Source organism: Trichoderma atroviride, chromosome 6, assembly GCF_020647795.1.
Source record: "Trichoderma atroviride chromosome 6, complete sequence".
Lineage (NCBI taxonomy): Eukaryota > Fungi > Ascomycota > Sordariomycetes > Hypocreales > Hypocreaceae > Trichoderma > Trichoderma atroviride.
Window position 1 is genome coordinate 3,408,283 of NC_089405.1, and position 23,441 is coordinate 3,431,723.

At 44.9% G+C, this 23,441-nt stretch overlaps 8 protein-coding genes across 8 annotated transcripts; 5 read left to right on the forward strand and 3 right to left on the reverse strand.

Moving 5' to 3' along the window:
- Window positions 1-389: 389 nt before the first annotated feature.
- On the reverse strand, window positions 390-2,844 carry TrAtP1_011737 (uncharacterized protein). The gene is made up of 9 exons (XM_066115240.1): window positions 2,426-2,844; window positions 2,271-2,362; window positions 1,615-2,213; window positions 1,454-1,558; window positions 1,328-1,397; window positions 1,134-1,272; window positions 1,049-1,079; window positions 818-996; window positions 390-752 (listed from the first exon to the last, which is right to left on the reverse strand). Exons 1-9 carry the CDS (start codon window positions 2,733-2,735, stop codon window positions 511-513), a joined length of 1,767 nt encoding a protein of 588 aa, XP_065971338.1. The 5' UTR covers window positions 2,736-2,844; the 3' UTR covers window positions 390-510.
- A 1,627-nt stretch (window positions 2,845-4,471) lies between these two features.
- On the forward strand, window positions 4,472-6,444 carry TrAtP1_011738 (uncharacterized protein). The gene is made up of 2 exons (XM_014084818.2): window positions 4,472-4,640; window positions 4,826-6,444. The coding sequence occupies exons 1-2, from the start codon at window positions 4,539-4,541 to the stop codon at window positions 6,401-6,403; spliced, it is 1,680 nt and encodes a 559-aa protein (XP_013940293.2). The 5' UTR covers window positions 4,472-4,538; the 3' UTR covers window positions 6,404-6,444.
- Window positions 6,445-7,930: 1,486 nt separating this feature from the next.
- Window positions 7,931-9,670, forward strand: TrAtP1_011739 (uncharacterized protein; the record flags this gene model as incomplete). The annotated part of the gene is made up of 5 exons (XM_014083416.2): window positions 7,931-8,106; window positions 8,160-8,475; window positions 8,547-8,670; window positions 8,720-9,015; window positions 9,350-9,670. The coding sequence occupies 5 exons, from the start codon at window positions 7,931-7,933 to the stop codon at window positions 9,668-9,670; spliced, it is 1,233 nt and encodes a 410-aa protein (XP_013938891.2).
- A 52-nt stretch (window positions 9,671-9,722) lies between these two features.
- Window positions 9,723-11,330, reverse strand: TrAtP1_011740 (uncharacterized protein). The gene is made up of 2 exons (XM_014083505.2): window positions 10,352-11,330; window positions 9,723-10,248 (listed from the first exon to the last, which is right to left on the reverse strand). The coding sequence occupies exons 1-2, from the start codon at window positions 11,110-11,112 to the stop codon at window positions 9,810-9,812; spliced, it is 1,200 nt and encodes a 399-aa protein (XP_013938980.2). The 5' UTR covers window positions 11,113-11,330; the 3' UTR covers window positions 9,723-9,809.
- A 630-nt stretch (window positions 11,331-11,960) lies between these two features.
- Window positions 11,961-13,862, reverse strand: TrAtP1_011741 (uncharacterized protein; the record flags this gene model as incomplete). The annotated part of the gene is made up of 2 exons (XM_066115241.1): window positions 11,961-13,524; window positions 13,579-13,862. 2 exons carry the CDS (start codon window positions 13,860-13,862, stop codon window positions 11,961-11,963), a joined length of 1,848 nt encoding a protein of 615 aa, XP_065971339.1.
- A 760-nt stretch (window positions 13,863-14,622) lies between these two features.
- Window positions 14,623-15,307, forward strand: TrAtP1_011742 (uncharacterized protein; the record flags this gene model as incomplete). The annotated part of the gene is made up of 2 exons (XM_014084820.2): window positions 14,623-14,975; window positions 15,046-15,307. The coding sequence occupies 2 exons, from the start codon at window positions 14,623-14,625 to the stop codon at window positions 15,305-15,307; spliced, it is 615 nt and encodes a 204-aa protein (XP_013940295.2).
- Window positions 15,308-16,336: 1,029 nt separating this feature from the next.
- Window positions 16,337-21,410, forward strand: TrAtP1_013371 (uncharacterized protein). The gene is made up of 4 exons (XM_014084821.2): window positions 16,337-16,809; window positions 16,865-18,490; window positions 18,557-19,360; window positions 19,412-21,410. Exons 1-4 carry the CDS (start codon window positions 16,561-16,563, stop codon window positions 21,284-21,286), a joined length of 4,554 nt encoding a protein of 1,517 aa, XP_013940296.2. The 5' UTR covers window positions 16,337-16,560; the 3' UTR covers window positions 21,287-21,410.
- A 411-nt stretch (window positions 21,411-21,821) lies between these two features.
- TrAtP1_011743 (uncharacterized protein) lies at window positions 21,822-22,762 on the forward strand (the record flags this gene model as incomplete). The annotated part of the gene is made up of 2 exons (XM_014084822.2): window positions 21,822-22,162; window positions 22,288-22,762. The coding sequence occupies 2 exons, from the start codon at window positions 21,822-21,824 to the stop codon at window positions 22,760-22,762; spliced, it is 816 nt and encodes a 271-aa protein (XP_013940297.2).
- Window positions 22,763-23,441: the final 679 nt, after the last annotated feature.

A 23,441-nucleotide genomic window follows, 5' to 3' on the forward strand; every position in this document is an offset into this window, starting at 1 on the left:
TATAATTAAGTATAATAATAATAATAAAAGAAAGTTACTTACTTAATATAACTAAGGGCTTAGACTTACTTATAAATAGCAGGCTAGGCCTTAGGGATAAAACTAATAGAAGGGGAGTATTATATTATAACTTAATAACTTATAGTTATAATAAATAAACCTATAGGATATATATAATAAAGAAACCTTTAGCTAATATAATTAATTAGAATTATATTTACTTTAAGAAAGTAAATACTAGTAAATAAATTTCTAATATAAAGAATATTTACTTTAGAAAAGTAAATACTAGTAAATAACAGGATATATATACACTTCTTACACTTACTTAAAGATAATCTTAAATAGCTAATTATTAACATAAAATTAAGATTATAACACGCTTTACACTTCTACCATCTAGTAATATTATTTACTATTACCTATATTACTTATTAAGTTTCCTAACCGCTCCGCTAACATAAACCCAGAATCATTTACTAGGTTTATCCCTTGGGAATCTACCCTATACTAATTATCTAGTGTACGGTTTGTCACAAGACCGTATGAGCTTTTTCCTTTAATTTGCGTTGTTATCCAAAAGTCAAATATCTTCTTATTCATAAACAACGGCACATGAACAAAGCTCAAAAGTGCTGCAAAATCGTCAATAGAATTATGGATCGGTGTCCCGGTTAAGCACCATCGGCGCCAAGCCTGGATCTCGCATGCAGCTTCAAAGGTTTGCGTGTTCCTAGTCCTGATATGGTGTGCTAACATTGAAGTGTTAGCAAAAAATCCATTTATAGCGCGATGATGCCTCTATGTTTATACATGCCTTCATCAAGAACAACACGATGCCATGAATGGGTAAATAAAGGACCTTTCTCTACCCAATCTCGCCTCATCGTTTCGTAAGTGGTGAAAATTATATCTGAGCTTTGGAGTTCGTCGCGCAACCTTTTTCGTCCTGGGCCAAGATATACTGCAGTTTTTATCTTTCCGTGATGAATGTGACTGGATTGGATTCTGTTAATAGTTATAAACTAAATATGAATAACTAACAAACCTTGCGCACTGTCTTTGCCAGGTATGTATGGCTACTGAGAAGTCAGCATGCGGATAGAGAATGGCTAAAACACAATATTGCTGACCTGTCTTTGGCGTGACGATGAGCGTTGTCCAGGATTGTTTGGGTAGCATCTCTCCGCTTTCAGAATTCTGGCACTCCATGTCGTCCAAAGATGAGCATATTAAAGCCAACATGCTAAGGGTTTTGCCCAGCCCCATCTCCTAAACTATATTTAGCGATTACCGTCATTCTAAGTGGCACTCTTTGCTCACTTACATCTGCTAAAACGCCACCAGGCACGAGTTCTGGGCGAACTACTAGACTTCCCGTAATTTTATGCCGATACCTTGATAATGAAAGTCAGTAGTTGATCATAGAGGTTGTGAGGTGATAATATGCTACTTCTTTGTGCTTGTAACTGATGATGGTTCCCACAGTGAGGGGAATCCATATCTTATAGTCCCAGCTTCAACGCCCATCATCCATGTGAGTGCTGAAACCTGATGTCTGTTGAAGTTAATATGCAAGTACTTTTGATATTTATAATCCAATAAATGCCTTACTCTTTCATCCTCGATTTGAGGCGACTACTAGGCTCTGTAGTTGCTTTCATATCGGTATTGCCAGCTTCATCAAAGAGTTTCATAAACCGCCCTTTTGTTGATTCATCAAGCAACTTTTGCTCCATTCTTCTGTCGCCCTGTATTTCTACGACTGCCTCCAGTGCTGGCATTTGGGTCCCTGGACGAAGAAGATAGTGAGGGTTGCAATACTGCATCCTGCTATCATATTCCAATGGTGACGGATGTTGAAAATAAAAGCCAGAATCTCCAAGAATATTTCCAATAGCGATTTGGTCAGTGGAAAATCCACATAAGACGATTCGAATGTCGTAATTTGTGGGTGAGTAAACAATGGTAGCCAATTTCTTTGAGCTCTTTGAAAATATCTTTTTCAAAGCTTCCGGTACTATCAGTTTGGCATCGGCCTTGAGAGTGAATTCCCGAAGTACCCTGGTTAGTATGGTGTTGTTGATAATTCCCACGTATTTTTGATCATATTCCGACGTGACAATGATTTTTGTATCCCCAGCTGTGAGAGTTACAGGAACCTGTGTTGCGCCTTCATCGTATTGAAGAGAAGATGTTGCTGTTGCAATGATCTGTGAAGAGGCAGAGTTAGGAACAGGGCTAGAGAACGCGTGGTGGGTGTGCCCTACAGCGCCAAAGCAAGTGTCAGGCTCAGCTCCATCGTTTGTTGCCAACATAGCGGCCGGGGTAGCCGACGTGCTGCCGCAACAATCTGGAGTAACTGTGATTTATACGAATTGGACGTTAACAGATCGCACGTCAAACTCGGATCTTAATTACTTGCTTGAGATTGACTCTTCATGGAAAGAATAAGGCATTTCGTCTCCACTTGTGTCCATTGGATCTTCAAATTGGATCGTGTTGGCGTCTTCAGTTGTTACAGCCGGAAGGTTTATGCTGAAAACTAAATCGCTAGAGCATTTTTGTTGCTTTCCGGATGGTAACGATGCTTCTTCCTGCGTATACTCAGGATGTAGGCACATCCTCTTGGATATCGCATGACTATCAACATCGTCGTCCGGAGCAATATGGCGCTTCGCTGCGTCAGAGCTATGCGAACTCAGTGTGCACTGCATCGTCTCGCTCGAATTCATGACCACATATGGTCACTACGAAACGGCTGTCCGGATGGCCAGCAGGATGATACAAATAAATAAAAACCGTGAGCCAGAGAAACTTTTTTTTCTCACCGCCTCATCGATGGCAGCACAGCCCGCATTGTATCCGTCAAGACTGCCTAATCATCCGCCTGAGATACAGCCTCACCAATGCAACGCAACTGAGGTTTCTTCGTGATTTCATTGGTCGAATATCTGCATCCTTAACTAGACCGATTAGAAAAGGACGAGTCAGGTCCTTGGGTCACTTATTGGCATCGCCATCAAAATCTAGGCAAATATTTGAAGCTTTGACGAGGCAGGGATATGCTATATGGCAGTATTATTAACGGAATTAACTGATACCAAGAAAAAGAAGAAGAAAAGACCTTTTTTCCCGGCCATCAGCGAAATCTCTGTTCACGTAAGCAGGTGAATTGGGCCGCATAAAGTTCTGCCCTGGCATGCACTGCCACAGTTCCCCTGCATAGCTGACCTTGCCAGCACACGTTTGTGCGACCTGTTCCAGTGTACACGGTTCAATATGGTCCCGAAAGCAACCCAAGTGAAATACTTACTACAGTCCTATCAGACAGCGTTATTGAACAGCAATCTTGGGTGATTGGGAGCATCATAAGACCTTGCTGGTATACGTATCTTGACACGCGCCTGAGCGTTTTGTAGGATAGATACACACCTGTGGTAGTTGCATAGACATGACTTGATGGGCGTGTCCAGGCTGAGCGGCGGCGCCGCTCTGCTGACTGCAGCCTCTACCTTTTTGGAGAAGACGATCGATACAGCATGTCAAGATTTGAGTAGAGATTTTATTCTTCCTGAAAACAGAGACATTGATTAGGTTGGAATTTGGTACTCACAGTAGCCACACCAGCTTGCTTGGTCAATAATGGGCGAGTGTATTTCATGTTTCTGCTGCTTGAGAAATTATCAGTAGTTTTCAATGTCAAAAACGTAGGCCCGGCTGCTTCATATGAAGACATTCGGTGAAATTAGCCAGTGTGACCCCAACTTAGTTGTGTTGAAGAGGTAAATTGCATGCTGGCCTCTTTTCCTTATTATATTCAGGTAGTCCGACCTAGCAGCAGTGGAACACCCAATTTCATCAAACAAAAAACGAGTATTCAAGATCAATAGGGTAAGCGGCATATGGTAGATGCAAGGCTACGCTGTACTTGGCCTAACACAACTACCTTATGGACGACATAGAGCTATATTCTTACTGTCTATAGGTATATGTGTTGTGATCACTGAGTTGCGATAATACTTATCTACGATTTCGTAACATTACCTTTGTGAACTTATGAATTCATTCATTTGGGTTCGCCCGTAGCGATCCGCTAACAAGCCTCATAACCCGACACAAGTTCAACGCCATGTTCATATGCGGGGACACTAATATTACCTGTTAAGGTTTGGCTTTCTCTTGCTCCGAGAGACTTTAAATATCCCATCAGCTCTCTATAGAACATGTCGCTGAAATGGACAGCTCTCAGCTTTCTAAAGTCCATAATAAGCACCTTGTCAAAACAGAATGGCGATTTTAACCTATACGTAGCCGTCTAGTTGTTTAGTAAACACCACTCCATACAATATTCTCCTGTCATGGCCACTGAGTCAACCCCAACTTGACTATTTTAGTGCATGTAAGCTCTACATTCGCACTAAAATACCGGCTAGTACCCCTTATGGCTCGGCGTATTCTTTCCCAATCGCTTGTCCCTCGACGTCTGCATCACTTTTCGGTGCAATCGGCTTGGCTGTTGAGCCGGGCACAACACCATGATTCCCTCTACAGCGCTCGTCAACTCGCTGCCGCGCAATATCCTTGGTAAGAAGCATACGCGCGTGGGTAAGCCCAAGAGCCGTGCTGGCTGCATACCGGTATGTATACATGTATATGTACCTCACAAAGCAACCTGCATATGACTTCCAACAACTGTTTAATGAAGTATACCTGCTGTCCAAGTGGGTAGAAAGCATTGAACTATTACTACGTCTTGATGGTTGATCGTTTCATAATCTAGTTGCATGGTACATGTAGCTTTGCTAACCTACCTGGTCTAAAGTGTAAACTCAGGCACCGGAAATGCAACGAGCAGAAGCCGATATGCAGTCAATGCAAGAAGTCTGCGCGAGATTGCCACTATGATGTGCCCAAAGAGAAGCAGCATGGTGGCATCACGCCCCACAAGAGATCAATTCTTCCGAGACAGGCGGCACTTGATGCAGTTACCGCAGGAGCTCTCCATTTTCGCCCAAGGGTGAGCTATCTAGAAGCCGACGAGGCTCTTTACTTTGACATGTTTAGAGCCCAGATGCTCCAGGACTTTTCATACACTCCATGCACCAAGTTCTGGAACCGTGTCATTCCCAGAGAATCCATGGGAGACGAGTGTGTGCGGTGGTCTGTTTTGAGTATCGGGGCTTTGATGCTGTCGTTGCGCTCTCCAAACCCCGAGCCAACAGTGAAGCTGCTCGAGGGGCGTGGTAGCAGTGCACATCAGGTTGCTATAGCATACCATGACAAAGCCACCACCACTCTCCATATGAGGATGCGACAGGAGTTTCACACCATTTCACGCAGGAACGTGCTAATCAACATGTTTTTGCTATTTCTCTTTGAGCTTTTGATCGGAAACACCAAAGGCGCGGATCGGTTGCTGACAAGCAGCGTCGAACTATTAAAACAGAAACATGACCAACTCGCAAATGAGATAAACTCGCAATCCCATGAACAGGGAGTTCACACTTATGTTGCGCCTTCTAATGACGAGGGGCTGGATCAAGCTGAACGAATTTTACCCCGATTCCAAATATTCCTCAGTCTGAACTCGCCATTTTTCCCAATGCAGAAAGCCTGCTGGTCCAGATTGCAATCACGGCCAATCTCTGGTGGCGTTCCAGGGGCTGATACCGATATGCATGAATTTGGAGCCATGTGGAATAGCTTCATCACGCGGGCAGTCATATTCGTTGTCAAGGCCATGCAAATGCATCAATTTGGTAACCATACAGGTGATTTCGAGCTCCACTTCGCCCATCGGGCCATCTTCCTTGAACGACTTCAGGACTGGGAATCAGCTATTCTGCTGAAACTGGAGACGGAGAAAACCCCCATCGTATGCCAGTTCTTAAACACGTTCTATATGGGTCAAAAGGCTGTATTTATCCTTATGAGCTGTTGTTTCGATGCAACAGAAATGGCATACGATCAGTTCAACTCTAAATTTCGGGAGATTGCCTCTACGGCCTGCTCTCTCGGAGGGACATTGAAGCAATTTTCGCACCTCGAAACTGCGCTGGACATTTATACCCTTCCGATCTTGAACTTTGTGTCACAAAAATGCAGAGATAAAGCCATCCGCTCTGACGCATTAGACAGCTTCGAGAAGATGACGTCGTCCTCATTTAATTGGGATACCAAGGCTAGTTTACTGGCGAGGCGCCGGCTTATGGCTTTGGAGGAGCAGAGTCGAGATACTACAGGCCAAATTCCAGCGAGCGGTCGATATCGGTGGACTAGTGCATCATGGAATACCGATTATTCGAGTCTGAGCATTGTGTTTACTCCTGTCACCTCTGACTACGATGGAATACAGAAAGAGAAGCGATGCAGAATACTTCGCTCAGACTTGGAAATGTAAATAAAGTAGAATATCTAGCTCCACAGTAATGTATAATGCGCCTCCCAAAGACCTTTGATCTCGTCTCAACTCTCTGGCCCTCCGGCCATATTACACTAGCATAGCATGTCAATGAGCAATGCTGATTTAGCACTATGTTATAGTTGTTGTATCACTCCTTTCACCATTTACTATATACAATTGTGCCAAATGTATAAATTGCCTATAATAAAAATGCCATCACTTCGCTGCGGCTGTAGACGATGATGCTGACCTTAAGCATGAGATGATCTGGTGATATGCCACTCACGATATCATATAGCAATTATGATGTTGTAAAACTGGCTGGGCGAGATTAATCTCTGCACCGTTATCGAGCAACAGTTGAGCCACATCTTCCGTTCCCAGGTCAGCATATGCCCAAGCCACCCTTCTAGCAGTTACTTGGTTAAAGTCTGCAAAGAAGCTAATTGATATGACAACTACAGACCACAGATTGATAGGCCAATTCTGTTTTGATCAAGTTTTGTATAAAAAAAAAAGTATTCCTCTTCATTGAGATTGTCTTTAGACAGCGTGTAGGGCTACTCAACCACATGCCTTCTCTCAATGCCAAGATTTTAGAATGGGTAGGACTTAGTCTAAAACTACGGAGTATGTTTGTAGAATGAGTCAGCGTCATGAATAGCCTGCAGCCTGCGCAGTTGTTAACTTTCCAGAAGGCATAACTGGTGCCGCCGCGATTGAAGTGCTCGAATCTCTAGTTGAACCAGGATCTATAGTCTTTTGAAACTCCAGCCATGCCGGCTATAAATTGTGTCTCAATGCAGATATTTCACATAGGTTTCGTGTACATTTGGAGTAGCTCCTATTTGAAAGCACAACTGGTTAATCCATTCAAAATTCTCTACATACTTGCAAGAACCCCGGGGCTGGTGTCCCTGAGTATGCCAACTCAGCCAGATCACTGAAATCATCACTTTGAGGAATGATTACAATTGAGCAATATCGGCGCGGTTCAATGAACCGCAAGTGCTGTTACTAAAAGGATAATCATTTGGATTTCGGATCTCCTATGCTTATTTGTAAATAGTGGGTAGGAAGCATGGAAACGTAAGAGGTTGAACATGCAATCAAAACTCTGATTGGTTGCGGAATACGCATTTCTTAAAGCAGAGATGGTGCGAAGCTGATGGTGGGTCTACGCCACTCACTACTCGATTAATGGCGTCGAGCTTTGAAAACACTATTAACAACCACCGCTCTAAGCCACCTGTAAGCACAAGGCCGCATGGTCTGTCATTTACGCATCAAGTATACACTATCATGTTCATATCCTATACTTTGAAGCAGATAGCTTAGCAATCTGTATACAAAAATGATCGATGTCAGCTTACTAGTATTCTGTAGCTACGAGGCTATTTCTTTAGTAAATTCGTGGACCACACAGGGTGGCTCGCCTGAGCTGTATAAATATGGCAAACCATACCCCTTTGCAGCTATCTTCCCAGTTGCCTATACACACATCATCAACAGTCTACACAGATTATGTCTTCAACACCCAGGATTGTGAAAGCGGCAGTAGTCCAAGCAGAGCCTGTGTGGTTTGACCTAAAGGCTACTGTCGCAAAGACATGCAGTCTAATCAAGGAAGCAGCCTCAAACGGCGCTCACATTATTGCATTTCCTGAAGCATTTGTTCCAGGATATCCAGTATGGATCTGGTATGTATTCACATCTTGACAAGGAAAGAAGCCTATGCTAACTCAAGGACAAGGGTACGCGCCATGGACTTCGACATGAACATTCGCTACGCTGAGAACTCCCTCTCTATTAACTCGGAAGAGATGAAGCAGCTGCAGTCCTGTGCAGCTGAAAACAACATTGTTGTGTGTATCGGTCATGCTGAGCGCAAAGGCAACTCTTTATACATTGGCCAGTGTACTATTGACAATACCGGCGAGCTGGTAATGTCAAGGCGAAAACTCAAACCTGTCCATATGGAGCGCACGTTGTTCGGAGACGGAGACGGCCCTTCTCTTAACAATGTTGCGACAACTGGCGTTGGAAGAGTTGGGCAGCTTTCTTGCGCTGTAAGTACTTTGCAGGCTCTTTTCGTCCTTAGTTTTGCGACACCTCTTTTCTAAAGGAGTTATTATTATAGGACCACTTTAACCCACTGATCGTATACAATACGTATTCTCAGGGCGAAGAAATTCACTGCTCTGCCTGGCCGCCTGTCGCACCTCATCCAGGAGGGCCGGCTCCATACTCAATGGCAGATGAGGGTAGGTAAATTAGCTCTGATCTGTCTCACACTATGCTGACAGGAGATAGCTGTTGCGGCTTTCTCAAGCGTATATTCGATGCAGGCTCAATGCTTTACTCTCCACTCCACTTCTGTAATTTCACAGCCATCTATTGATAAGCTGGGTGTTGATGGAACGCCTCTGTTCAATCGTCCTGGAGGTGGTAATGCCCGGATCTACGGCCCCGATGGGCGTCTCTTGACAACTGACTTACCACCGTCTGAAGAAGGTATCGTATATGCCGACTTGGATATGAGCCTAATCGCAAAGGAGAAGGGTTTCTTGGATAATTGCGGCCACGCCGGCAGGCCGGAACTGTTGTGGGTACGTGCTCCTCCACTTCAATAATCTTGAAGATGAGTTTTAAGAATTCATATGTCTTTCATATGTTTACATGATGCCGAACGAATAAAACGCTAACAAGCCAACATAAAGCTAGGACGTAATGTCTCCGAACAAGCGCCCGTTCGCTCTGCCTAGAGTGGATATGAATTCTATTATTACTTGATATAAAGTTATTTGCGAATAGTAATAGTAAAACCTGTGTAGAGTGTGATACATCACAAATTTGAGGCATTGTTTTACATGATTCCTTTTGTTTATCATGTTCGAAACTTCTTCAAAGCTGCACCAGTAACCCTGCTCTGTTGACTCCCAGGATGTCGATGGCACCAAGGGCTTCACTGAGGCTTTTGGAGACGATTTCTCCTGTAGGTCACTGTCGAGCTTCAGCAATCTCGACAGCATTCAAGTAAACGGAGGTGATGACAACATTGTAAACATCATCTACCACTTCAGCAATAGCCACAGCTACAATGCTCAATGCACTGGAGAAGGTGTTGACTTCTGCCAGGCAGGCAACATTGGAGAACTCATCCCTGGAGGCTTGTTGAACTGCCCGCTTCCGGCTGAAGCCATCTCCATCAACTCTTGCGACGAATGCTACGGCGATGTCATCAAGGGCTGTAAGCCTTCATAGCTCGGATGAAATTGAGACAAGAGCTAGTAAGTTATATAATATCTTTTGATATGCCGCTCAGTTGCTTCCAGGATCAGCGACTAGAAAAGTCTAGACAATGCAATATAGTATCTGCTAAATATTCATTGCGGGCATAACTCTATCTGGACTTTTGATTTTCCGAAAATAGAGGCGCCAAGACGGAACCCTCAAACCATTTCTTGTCTTTAGCCCACCCTTTGAGAATGAAATCTCTCCCCAAGGTCAAGGCAGCCAGGACCTTGGGCAAAGGGAATGGCAAAGGATCGTTACGGTTTCGTCGGTAATACCAGCAAATGAGATGCACACCAGCATGAATGGCAGCGCTAAATGCCAGTTCCTCACTCAGCGGACCATAGCCCTCTATGAATCCCTGTATAATGGGAATACTACCGTCGACGTTTCTAAAGTGTTTGCGCTCGTAGAGGTCGGCCAGCATGCCACCAATATCCACAGCGCGATGACCAAACTGAGCATTCTCCCAGTCGATGATGAAGAGTTTATGAGGATCTTGGGTAGACTGTTGGGCCTCCTGCCACGAGCTACCTAGGAGTAGAACACTATGTTGTTGAAGCGACAGAGACCATGGTTAGATTTAATGTTTTAAGCAAAGAGTATTTTCTTTTTGTGCGGAGCAGTAATTCGAGATGCGCTTTGACTTACTTGCCAGCCCAAAAGTCTCCGTGAATGAGCCCACGGGTCTCGTCCCTATCTGTTGGCGGTTGCTCAAACTCATGTTTCATGGTAGTTCTGACAGCTTCTAAGATCTCTCTATGGCCTTCTATAGTCTCAGGGTGGCGTTCGAGAATCTCGATGAAGCTATCATAGGTGATAAGACATTTCAGTTGACGCATGCCCTTGTTAGGCCCTACTCTTTCTCGAAGCGCAACCTGGGCTGGCTCTGAAGCCCATTTGTGAAAGAAGCGCAGCCAAGAACCCATGGCATAGCCAACGGATTGGCGGCTAGATTCGGGCAGTATCTGATCGACATTGGCGGATAGCAAAACGGTGGTAAGATCGGTAGCACCAAGAAAGTCTTCATGAACCTGAGTGTATGTGTCTCGATTAAACATGTAGAGCCGCGGTGTCGTAGCCACTGCTAGGCCGCTATGAGTAATGATGGTGTGGCTGACTCCATCTAAAGCATGGAGCATAGACTCTTCAAAGATACAGCGTGTGACATCGAGAGGAAAGTTACGGTTGACAGCAACATAATCCGTCGAGTGTTTAATGACGACAGTTTGAGCTGCTTTTGTGTCGTCTGCATCTCCTTCGAGTGGCTTGAGAAGAGTGCCGCGATACAGGAAATTGGCTGTTCCGCCGCTTAGTTTCGTCAAATCCGAGCAAGCATAGGTCGTATGCGCTAGCTCATCAAGGATCTGCTGAGCGAAGGTATCCCCATCTTGTTCGTTTGGCGGTGACATTTTGTTCAATCTGTATAGACCAAATACTCAGCCTAGATGTTGTCTGGGAATAGCGACGGATAAGTGCTTATGCACATACAGACTGGTGAGAAGGTGGCGCGGCAGATGGGCTGAGAGAAAAGCTCTAGTATATAAATAGACATCTATGTGGTTGGTTGGCGTGTATTTAATCTTTACGGCAGTTGCAAAAATACGTGTACAAAGAAGATGAAAAAATTCTCTACGAAGTCAGTTGTAAAACGGAGTTGATGTGTATTATTGACGGGCGTGCTCAATCTGTAGTTGAGGCGGGGCTTTAGTGCTGTTTCGCGGATGACAGTAGGAGTGTGCCAGAGAAATGGTAGCCAAAATCAATCTTAAAAATACATGTAGTCATATGATGGATAACATGGTGGTATTAGCTGAATTTTAGCGCAATTGCGCGAGTTTAAAGGCGTTAAGAAATTGGACCTTTGTGGCTCTAGTTGCAGAATGTTGAGTCACAAAAGAAAAGAGTCATTGAATTACAAACGACTTCGAAGGATTCCCAAAATCTCCACTTTCCAAGGGCAGCATGATGCTCGATAACTTCGACCGCATTAAAAGGGCTATGGATATTGATTACGGGTTCTCTAGCTGTGCCGTTGGCTAGAGAGGGTAGTACGTAATTCTCTCTCCCCCTTTAAGATGTCGGTCTGCCCTATCGTGCCCAGATCTATTCTGCACGAGAAAAGCTCTTGTATCTGGACTAAGTACAGATTGAGCTGGACGATATGGATCTCATTCGAGGCTCTACGTTGATAGGATGTTCAAATTTAGTATATTTGAGTTTTTGTAGGATGCTACACGTTAACCACTTTCAGATTTTACTATTTGGAAGCATTTCGACGACCTAGGATACCTTTAAATCTACTAGACTTGGGCGGAAGCTTTTCTACCAGGGGTGACTCTGAAGTAGCTGTGTCTATCCTGGCAAATCTATCAACGACAGTCAAGGCCTCTCGCAGTGGTGTTTCTTCAAGTACATCTACTATCTCGTCAAAAATGGACGGAATCCTCTCAATAACAATATCCACGACGAAATATTTGCGTGCATCAACAACCCTTGAGACAATGTTCGTCCAGACATGCTCGTCTTGTAAATAACTGACGTTCCCCGGTGGTTGTGGCCGAAAGAAGCTTTCCCATTCACCGAATGGCCTCTTCTCATCACATCCATCGAGTATATGAGAAGCAACTTGTCCCGGGTCCGCAGATGAGCCCAACAGTACAGTCAACTTTGTATCATCCATGCGTGCGAAGACAATGACTGCCGCCAAGCAGTTTGCGTCTTTGGGGACTTGGAAAGCTACTCGGATACCTGCGGGAACCCAGTCCCACGAAGAAGTCATACTCAACGCGTTGGATGTCTGCCGTCCCATGGTTCCCAAGAGTCTGTAGCCTTGATCCAGAGCAGGTCCATGGCGAAGCTGCACAATGTGTTCTGGGTACACATGGAGCGAAGGCGGCAAAGCTGTCGACTGACGAACATAAAATGTTTGAACATTTCCCCGATCCGCCGCGCTATCGATGGATAAGATTTTGTCGGTTTTGATGCGCGCATACTGGTCGTGGTATCCCGATCGATTGGAATCGGTGAAGTTGGTCATTCTCTTCAGACACAATCCGGCAAAACCGTCCGTCTTCATTGGCTGACAGCAGTTTAGAGAGGCAACGTAAATGTCATCTTCTACCCGACGTAGAGGGAGCGTGATCTGAAGTCCCTGATTCGTCTTGAAAAATGGTGCTCGTGGCTCCCAGTCGTAGTACGGGAAAAAGTGACTCGATGCTTTGAACTGATCTGGAGATCGAGCAAGAAGGCCTGCAATTGCATTTGGGTCTGCACTATCGTCTGTCCATAGGAAGAGAGATTCGTCGTTTGACTCTTTCATGATTTCTTCTTGTAGTCGAATAAACGATTTCTCGCCTTCTCCATATAACATTGGCATGCTGATGTCAAAAAGCCCCAACAAACAATATGCGCGGTCTTCAATTCTCGTGGTTATTCGTTTGGATGCCCATGACATGCGCTTAGCCACACTGATTGATCGCATGTCGCGAGTATGAGAGAGAATACCGCTGTCTATGCCAGTGATGGAAGAAAGCCTCTCGCACATGCTGGATTTTCGCCCAAGGCATACCCAGTTGCTTTTGAATTCATTTTGTACAGGCTCATTTTCCAGCCCGTCATCCGAGCAATCATCTGAATCGCCATTTACCTCCCTTTTTTCACCGTCGGTGAAGAAGAGCACCTCTGTTGGTGCAATGAGCTCTTGAAGCGTCCATCCGCGGGAAAACCATTCATGGGTGGCGAATTCATCTGCTATGTAAGGGTCTATTGTATGAGACAAACCCGCGAGATAAGCGTAGCAGACCTGGGCTTCCTTGTAATAGCTAGAAGTCTCATTAGCATAAAATTCTTTGTTTAACATGACCGTATCCCTTTACTTGAACATTGAGTTGATGGCTTCGTTGAGTTCAGAACTGGAAAACTTGTCGATGCAACAGGTGTCGATCCAGATGTAGCCATGACCGTCCAGCCGTGCCTGTTTACATGCGCCGGCGACTTTAGCGTAGCCCGGGTGATCGTTTCTTTGAGTTTCAGTCATATCGCTTGTGATATGCTCGTAGAGAAACTCCTGTCCATCAACCCATCGGTGGGACAATATCGCATAGGGCGTGCCATCTCTGCACTTCTCGAGGCGTAGAGTTTTGACATTTAATAAATTCATATCGCAAACGTCTTTCAGTGCTGAATCAAAACGGAGTGAAACCAGAAGACTGTCGCGACGGTACTAGCTCATTAGTATCAACGCCAACTTGTAGCCTATAGGCCTACTGTTCTCATAGGGGTTACCAACAGGATGGTGTCGAATGTTGCTGTGTTACAGCCAGTATGGAGTCAACTCTAGGTTGCTAGTATAAGCGTCAGTGTTACCCCAAACAGCCGATGGATTAATCGCTCACTGAGGCAACGCAGGCCAAAGGGTTACAGCGGATACCTGTACTTAAAAAATAACTATAAAATGAGGCTCTTAGGGCTGCTTCCTTTCTAATATGTTTCTCGCTCAGTTTTCTCAATCGGCATCTCTAAGCATTTGATCGCTCATCCATTCAGACGCGTACAGGGGGCTTTCCAAGTTTTCCAAGCGACCTGTCAGCAGTGACGGCGCGCCAAGAGCCTCGCGAACTTCGCGTTTTCGGAAGACCGAGTATCTTCCCTGTAGTTGTGTATGACCTGATTGTCCTAATGAATCCTTCGGCCCTGGCAACGAGGCTGTTGGTTGGGTTGTTTCAGTGCGCTAGCTAAGCCCATGCTACCTACTTTGCCCCTGTTTCTATTTAAAACAACAACGTGCCCGCTGATCGCATGGGGATAAAAAGAAGGATTCAGGCTCTTGCCGTTTGGAGTGATTTCTGTTCCCTTGGTGCAAAGATCTCTGAAGTTGTTTAGATTCGTCAAAACCTCTCTATATCATCTTTGAAGACACTATGGACGCCCAAGATGCTACTCTCAACTCTGCCTATCATGGTCAAACCCATGGAATTACGGCAGCCCCGACACCGAACATGGCAGGAACAGAAAAGAAGTTGAATGCTGTTACATCAGAAGAGGACGAGATCCGCCAGATGACGCTAAACACAGCAAATACTTCCCCTAAACCTGCGCAATCGCAAAGCACAGGAATTGTAACCAAGCAACCGAGCATGGTGCAAAACATGAAGCCAGAGAACTATGTAGTCAAACCGGAGAATCTGGGGGAGTCTCCTGATTATATTGATTGCCCTTACTGCAAATCACGCCAGAAAACTGAAGTTCGCCACCAATCTACCAGCCAGACATCGTATGTTATGCCACTCATAGAATTGAAGCACTGAACCTTGGCCACCCTTTGCTAATATATACATGACTAGGCTTGCGGCTGCTGTCTGCTGCCTCTGTTGTGGCATACTCCCTGTATTTATACCGTTTGTGTGCAATTGGTGCTCTGATCTGGACCACCACTGCGAAAGTTGCAAGAAGCGTGTTGCGCACCAACCACACGAGGGGAAGATGGAGGCCGTATTGCCGCCAGTCTCTGCTGCGACAACCGGAGCAGACTCTAGATATCAGCTAAGTCAGTACGCCGATATGAGCAAGCAGTCGCAGCAGAAATTGGAACCCACAATGGCCTAAACGCAGATCTGTAAGCCACAGGTAAAAAAAAGATTGGAAAATTGTTCAAAGAGGGTCATTAATCCAATATTAAAGTGGTGATGTCTTCACTCTTTTAAGAAGACATGACTCCAAATATTGGCTGTCATCATGCCAGAATGTTGGGCTTGCGGAGATCAAGGTCGACCCAGCGGAGGCCTACACGGCCTTTAGTTTGATGAAGCACAGGCTGGAAGCAAGAGGCGTACAGGAAATACGGAAGGAGAGAATAGGCTGTTCAGATTTAATTAAGATACCATGTATGGAAGCCCGAATAATGATAATTTAATGAGACGATACAAAAGAATGTATGATAATGCATTTCGTATCATTTTGACGCATGAGAAAGAAGCTAAATATGGCAGACCTAACTTACGTCTCTTCGCTAAGTAGGAACCTCAAGCCTCAGCAATATCTAGCGCGAGAATTCATTCTTCGAACAATATTCTATATAAGATTTCATAGTGCTGATAAAAAGTTCACAATCCTAGCAAGCTGCTTTCATAACAGACTGTCCGGGATAAAGGTGCTAGGAAAATGCAGTAAATGATAAAACCCGGCCTGGGTACTCAAAATATAAATGTCTCGGTCCAGGGGTTGATGGTTCTAAACCTCAGTTCCTAGAAAATTGGAGCCGTAAGCACTGGCGCCCGTATCTTTATAGTATGCATTGGCTCTGCTAAATTGATAATGTGCAATTTGCTTCTACTTTGTTGCTGTATAGTTGAAGAAACTCAACTGTAACGACAGGCTATGCAACCGTCACCTGCCCTATTGCCCATCTACCTTACTAAAATGATTTAGGTGAAGAAAGCCCTACAGTCAGGGGGTGTGAGGCGAAGCTTAACTAGGCTATTGTCACATGCAGCAAGGATCAACTGAGCACATGGTTAGCGATTGACGCCTTCCAACATGCCAGGCGTTCTTTGGAGAGATGGTCGGGTGGGGGCGAAAAATGCTATATAAAGATGAAACATAATCCTTCAGATAGGAAGGTCTAATTTGCAGGGTTTGTTTCTGGTTCACTGCTGAATAGATGCGGCTCAACACGGCGGCTGCAGACTCATGTACGACCTGCAACCCGTCACGCGGCTAAACCCAATATTGCGCTTATAGCCGGATTATATTCCGTGGAGCTGTTATCATAATGCTAGAGCTAGCAAGATAAGTTATAATTAAATAATCCCTTTAGCATAGCATCAGTGGCCGTAACTTGGCTGGTAACTACCGCCGTGATGCCCGAGTCAAGTATTCAAAATATGTGGGAGGAGGCCAGGGGACGATTCTTAGCTCGCACGCAAAATTCGCTCGATTTTAAGCCGCCGAAAACCATCGACGATGTTCGTGAAATGGTAGAACATCGATACGACCCTACTTCTCCAGCCGATTCAGACGAAAATCACAAACGGGCCAAGGAGATTGGCTTAACCATCTTATCATGTTTGAAGTTGCTAGGCGGAGTGGCGGCTCAAGGAGCTGAAATGGTAACTTTGACAGACCATTCCTTCTTCACTTTTGTCTTCGTCTAACTTTTATAAGGTATTTCAACCTGCTAGCATCTGCTTCAACGCCGTGTCACTTTTGCTCGACGTCCCAAAATCCGTGAATGAGTTTCATGGTACAATCGACGCCGTCTTCAGTATTGTTGGTCCCACTCTCAGTCAATTCAAGATATATGAGAGGATAGAATTGTTTAGTTCTATTGATCCGGAACTGAATACCGCAATACACAAAGTCATGATCTCTTTTGTCGATATATGTGCCTTGTCAATAGTACTTCGGAAAGGGAGCAGATGGAGTCGCTTTAAAGCAGCGACAAAACAGGCCTTGCTAAAGGATGACTCTGGTCTGAAGGATGAGATCGAACAGTTCGAGAAGCTTATTCGAGGACAGCAGAATGTTCAGGCGACCTTGACCCTGGAGGTTGCTCTAAGTGCCAAAGCTGATCTTACTGCCATCCTGGGTAAAGCCTGCGAGACGGGAAAGAAGATTGATGACATCGCCATTGGTATTTTAGACTTGAAAGAAGTAGAGTCAAAGAGAAGCATAGAGAGGACTAGGCAAGAGAATCTCGCCAAGATTCGAAGCAAGTTTGCCATCGACGAGAAGACTATCAATGCTTCCAAATATGTTTGCAAGAAGATATGGCAACAGTGCGTAACAGGAAGTGGAAACTGGCTTCGCGATTTAGATGACTACAAGAAATGGTTTGACAAGGCCGATTCTGAAGCAAGCCCCTTACTGCTACTTACTGGAGAGGCGCACTCGGGCAAATCGAGCGTGATGTCGATTATAGCCCAGGAGCTCAAGGCCGCCCACGAATCTGCAGGCCAGTCGAATATTCGAGCCATGGTAGCTTATTATTTCTTTCCTCTTTTCTCTCGAAAAGCAGACGAAGACAAACGGCCGGCAGCAACAGCAATAAAGCACATTGCGTTTCAGCTCGCAGAGCAAGACTCGGCAATTGCAAATACCATGGCAACATTTTGCGACGATAAGCACAGCGAAGCATACTTTAGGGACACAAGCTGCAAAGACCTCTGGCGTGAACTGAAGATTGGAGCACCTAAACAGGGTACTGTTTATTTCATCATAGTCGATGGCCTAGACGGACTGTTCGAAGGCCACGATGAAGCTGCAAATCACTTTCTAGATATTTTGGAGACTCTTCAAAGCCAAGCATCAGCTAGCGCCGATGGGGTTCGAGTTAGGGTGATTGCGAGTGGAAGAAGCGACAATTTCCAGCGGGCATCGCTGCAACTGGCTCCAAATATTGAGATTGAGAAATACAATGGCCCAGATATCACATCATATATCCACGAAGAGCTAAGAAAGTCAAGCCTTCTACAAGGGGATGAAGAGGAACCCAAGAGACTGCGAACGAAAGTCCACGATAGGCTATTTACTGAGGCCAAAGGAAATTTCCTTAAGGTGCAAACTGCTCTAGGCAAGATCAAAGATTTGATCATGTCGGATGGATCAGAAGCCGAAATGGATAATATTCTGAATGAGAGTAACCAAGACAAAATGAAAATCTCAGAAAATGTGGTCAGCGAGCTGGAAGCTTCCCTCAAACCGCAGTCTATTGAAGAGCTTAATGAGCTCCTTATATGGATTGTATACGGCGTTGAATATTTTGACGCTGATGAACTAGAAGCTGCACGGGTAAGTAGCTCATCCTTTGGTGAAACCTTGAGAAAAGAAAAGTTATTCTAAGTCACTATCTTCTAGTTTCTCCAGTTTGGAACAGCATCTCTACAGAAGCTAGAAGACAAGCTGAAAGGGAAATATTCTAAACTGTTTTATATGCACTATAATTACTTTGCTTTATCCCCGACCATTGAACCACTTGTCATCAAAGACAGAAAGCGACCGAGAGTCGGCGAAGATGCACCCAAGATTTCACTCAACATTACTGTAACTAATGCGGACATCACAACAGTACAAAACTTCCTCTGGAATCTCTTTCAAAAGTCTATGGTGGACAAGTTCGAATTTGAACCCATATCTAACCACAAAAGCCATGTCACAAGGGAAATTCAGGTCAACATGTATGATGCTCACCTTGCTATAGTAAAACATGCCCTACGTTATCTTACATCCTCGCCAGATGTCAGGACAAGGCCTATAGGAGATTACCTGGCAAGAAGACTCCCATCTCACTTGGATAAACTAAGCCAAGCAGACGGCTACGATGAAATTCTTGCATCTGACAAAAAAGAAATTGGCGATGGGCTCTTTTCTCTTTTCGTCTCTGGAGAGGTCATAGAAAGGCACTGGGAGTCACTCAAGTCTATTATTTGGTTTGGCGAAGATGGTAAAGTTGAGATTTTACGAAAATGGCTACAGGATCCAGGCGCAATTGGCCATCTTGGGAGACTTGACAAAGATTGGCTCAAAACTGTCAAGGACAGCCAGCGGCCCAATCGAGAACTTCTCACTCCGTTGATGAGAAACATTGCATACCGTTGGCTACAAGACCGTACATGGGATACTAATGATTGCTTTGGCGCTTTGCGCCGCTTTTTGACGCTGGTATGGTCCACCCTGAACGCATACAACTATCTATCTTGCTAACTTCAATAGAATCCGCTAGAGGAAGAATCAGGAAAAGAAATTAGCGTCTCGGAAGAGTTAGAGAGAGCCGAGAAATGGTGCGAAGATGTTTTATTGCCAACAAGCCTCGATTCTCTTTGGTATGAGAGAATGGGAGAGACTGCCAAAGCGCAATCTGAATACAACTTGGCGATCTCGAAATTTACACGCGCTATCGAGTTAGAAACCCCAAGCCTTGGCTGTTTTAAAGGTCTGGCTGAGTCATACTACGAAAACGATGAGCTTCTCTCCGCGTGCTCCTCCATGGAAAAGGCGCTTAGTTTGGTCAAAGAAGCCGAGTCGCCGGATAATGAAGAAATGACACGCATTTATCTGCGCCTTGCGAATTGGTATACTCAACTACAACAACCCGAGGGAGCTATATCACATTATGAGCATGCTTTGGAAACCTGCCCAGATAACCAAGATGCTCTCAGTGGGATATTGACCATTCGAATTGACTCTGGTCCTGAGGAAAAGACCCACGAGCTTATAATTGCTATGAACGAGTCTAACTCTAAACAACCAGGCCTCTCTCGGCTCGCTTCAACGCTACTCAGCCAAGAAGAGGATTACAGCTACCAAAGTCCACTGCGCAATCTGATTCTCGTATGCAGCTTAAGACAGGATTGCATGGCGGTCTTGCTAGAAGCCATGGATCAAGCCATCAACGCAGCCCGAGAGCAAGAGCAAGAATTCAAACTCCAGGTACTTCTGCTACACCGCGGCGTGGCCGCTATCCATAACGGTAGCCAGAATGACGAGGCTTTATCGCAAGCTATATCTCTCTGGACCGATTGTTACAACATCACGGATAAAGTTTACAGAAGGACTTACGACGACGGCGTGCGAGGGAACTCAACCACCTCCTTCCACTACACTATTATCCATCAACTAAGCCTTCACTATTTTGAGCAGTCTATAAAGCTACAGAGCTCTCCAGAGACTCTTTCTAAGTTGATTGAACTAAGCCAGAGTTTCCGCTTTCGCGGAATACTTGGGATAACTGCAGCCGACACGAACCTTGCCATGTACTATGCTCTTCGTGGCGATCGAGAGGCGGCCAAAGAGCAACTGAGGCAGTACGTGCGGATCTCAGTCGAAAACTTGTCTGACGAAACTGACGAAAACGACTATTGGGCCGCTTATACTTTATCCAAATGCTTGCTGGCCAGCGGAGACGATCTAAACGCATTAACAGCTTGGTCTCTACTTGAGCCTATTGAAACAGACGTTGTAACTAAAGCATTCATGCTCGAAGGAGGGCCTCAGCAACCGCTAATTGATGAGCTCACTGAGTTTGTAAAAGCTAAATGCCCACTTGGAGCCACGCAGATTGAGAGAATCAAGGCTGTTCAAGAAGAATTGGAAGCACGGATGGCATCTAGTCAAGAGGAGGATGAATCAGATAATTCAGAGAAGAAGGAAGATATTCAAAAGGCACTAAATGTTCTGCAATCAGCTCTCACATTGAAGGAAAACTCAGCTAATGATATTGCTGGAGAGGCTCCCATCACACCCTTGGACAGTAAGGATATCGCAAAGGATTTTCCGTTCACCTGCGACGGCACATGTGGCGCAACGTGGGGATTCGATCGCGCATTAAATACGTGCAAATATTGCTGGGATCTGGGATTCTGCGACGATTGTCTGTCGTTATTGAAGGCTGGTAGACTAAAGAAGATTGTATGCAGTTCCGACCATGAATGGTTGGCGATCCCAAAGTACAGTCCGAGAGGAAACATGGCAGCACGAGAGGGCACGGTCCAAGTACGCGGACAGTTGGTCAAGGGTGTTCGTGTGGGAGGTGAGCTTGTAACAGTGAAAGAATGGATAGGCTTGTTGAAGGAAGACTGGGCATTATGATGAGTAGTGAGCTGTTTCAGTAGCTTCTGCTTTCCTTGGAACCTGAATAATACAGGATGTTGCACAAGTGCCGCTATACCATGTTGCAAATTATACAAAGAGGATACCGCTTGAAAAGTTCTTCAAAGACGTTTTGAGAGTTATTTTTAGTCTCAAAGATATGCCACCGAATCCCGATGCAAAGACGCAAAATGTGACTTCCACTAGTCAGGGAATAAACATATCATAGCTTTGATACACAAAGAATCGCAAGGAAAAGTGAAATTCGCGAGCATTGTAACCTCAAACATTTTTCAATGATTCTTTGTGGTCTGAGCTTAGTTTTTTCAACATCCAAGGGTCGCAAGGCATGCGGCAGCCTTGGAATATAAAAGACATAATAGACACAACCAATATCTATGACGATTGACAGATTTTTTGATACATATTCAACTCTACGATAACCCCAGCGTATATTCTAGCAATAGCGCTAAAAGAGCTACCAAGTGCTCCAAAACTCGCATATACTGATGAAGGATACGCACCAGAGTTAGCCATGGACGTCCGGACCGAAAAGCCAGGGAAGCACAACGATCCAGGCATGGCGCAATCAATGTCAGCAGAGACACTAGTCGAGGATGACAACAAGGTCACAGACACTGAATATATGACCAAATATGGCATGACTTTTTGGGAACATCAGGGCTACATACAAGAGGTAGCAGGGCATTTGTTCGAAGCAGTCCGTACAAGCTGGTGGTGTGCGGACCAGGAGACGCGAGCAAGGGTTACAGAAATTTTGCCTCGTTTGCTCAAGGGATTTGCTTCCAGGCTTCGTTATGATACGGATTACCTCATTCACCAAGATATTATAACCTTTATTGATGAGCATAGTGGGTACGTGACTTGACGGTTGTGATGAGATCATTGACGCAAGTTGGGAGATTGCAAACTACTAATCCGAATCCCAAGTTGCTATTCTCCAATTCAGGGCCTATAACTAACAACCTGGTTTTCTATAGTGATATTGCGACGGAATTTTTAAATATCGGATCAATGCAAGGCAAAGGCGATGTGGATAAGCCTTGGCGATTCGTCTTTAACACCCGTGCCTCTGGATGGCTTCGCACCCAACTTCGGAGGGAGTTTTGTCTTGCCTCAACAGGACCAAACATTATTCAAGAAATCCAAGACACTATTATGTCTGCGTTCCCGCCCGCTCCTGAATACAGCGAAGATTCATCCCGTCAATATTATGCTGTTACCTTTGAGCTTGAATGCGACCTTCTTTTCTTTTTCGAAACACAAAGTCCCGAACAGCCAGGCGAAGGAATTGGGACGGCTTTCACCCTGACTGGTTCCGAATTAGATGTTCAGGGAGCAACTTGCAGTAATTACATGCGGCAGACTTGGCCTATGACAGGAGATACAATCATCGAGCTGGTTACAGGTGCTCTTCGCGTTCAGCAAGGGTGTGCCTTTATGAGTATGTTCTAGAATCTCGAGAAGCATCAATAATCATTATTAATATCTGACCTATCTCTAGAAACAATGTTAGATGGAACGGAACTCAGTGCAATGATTAACGAATGCAATGGTAAACTTATTGTGGAAGCTTACGGGGCTGCAGTTTCGATAGCGGAGATTGGAGAACAGCTTGCTTAGCTTGGAGCTGCCGTAGGGACATTGCCCCGAGAGCATAACAAGATCATGTATTGCACGCCGGTCATCACCGAAGATCGGGAATCGGACAATATTACATCGCCCCGTTCAATTTTACAGCCATCATTAGAAAGCATCAACCTTAAGATCATGTTCGAGATGGAAGAAACTTCCGCCACGGCACAACATGGAGGGTGCATTATTGTGAAGGGTTATCCGATCTCTCAGAGAAACGTGTGGAGAAAGTCTGGAAGTTTTGGTCAGTGTGGTGGTACAATTGGGACTGATTCTTGGAATCGATCAATTGAGAGGCTTTGCATGCGCGAATGGCTTTTTCACCAAGGATTTTCCATGAGAGAGACGTAAAGTCACTCTTTGAGCTGCAGTTCGAATGAACGCCAATTTTTCCGCCTCCTGTCGAGGGCTATCTACATATTGAAAGAAGAAATATCTCCTTGGAACCTGATCAGCCGACTATCTCACCTAAACAAGAAGTTCGTCTAATCTAAATCAA

What these genes read in the sequence shown, in the direction of transcription:
- TrAtP1_013371 (XM_014084821.2), top strand. Translation starts at nt 16,561, where the DNA reads ATGCCCGAGTCAAGTATTCAAAATATGTGGGAGGAGGCCAGGGGACGA. An exon ending in ATGAACTAGAAGCTGCACGG is followed by an intron (nt 18,491 to 18,556) that starts GTAAGTAGCTCA and finishes ACTATCTTCTAG; the next exon opens with TTTCTCCAGTTTGGAACAGC. An exon ending in TGCGCCGCTTTTTGACGCTG is followed by an intron (nt 19,361 to 19,411) that starts GTATGGTCCACC and finishes TAACTTCAATAG; the next exon opens with AATCCGCTAGAGGAAGAATC.
- TrAtP1_011740 (XM_014083505.2), bottom strand. Translation starts at nt 11,112, where the DNA reads ATGTCACCGCCAAACGAACAAGATGGGGATACCTTCGCTCAGCAGATC. An exon ending in GGAGACTTTTGGGCTGGCAA is followed by an intron (nt 10,249 to 10,351) that starts GTAAGTCAAAGC and finishes TCAACAACATAG; the next exon opens with TGTTCTACTCCTAGGTAGCT.
- TrAtP1_011738 (XM_014084818.2), top strand. Translation starts at nt 4,539, where the DNA reads ATGATTCCCTCTACAGCGCTCGTCAACTCGCTGCCGCGCAATATCCTT. An exon ending in GCCGTGCTGGCTGCATACCG is followed by an intron (nt 4,641 to 4,825) that starts GTATGTATACAT and finishes CCTGGTCTAAAG; the next exon opens with TGTAAACTCAGGCACCGGAA.
- TrAtP1_011737 (XM_066115240.1), bottom strand. Translation starts at nt 2,735, where the DNA reads ATGAATTCGAGCGAGACGATGCAGTGCACACTGAGTTCGCATAGCTCT. An exon ending in CTCAAATCGAGGATGAAAGA is followed by an intron (nt 1,559 to 1,614) that starts GTAAGGCATTTA and finishes TAACTTCAACAG; the next exon opens with ACATCAGGTTTCAGCACTCA. An exon ending in CTGGTGGCGTTTTAGCAGAT is followed by an intron (nt 1,273 to 1,327) that starts GTAAGTGAGCAA and finishes AATATAGTTTAG; the next exon opens with GAGATGGGGCTGGGCAAAAC.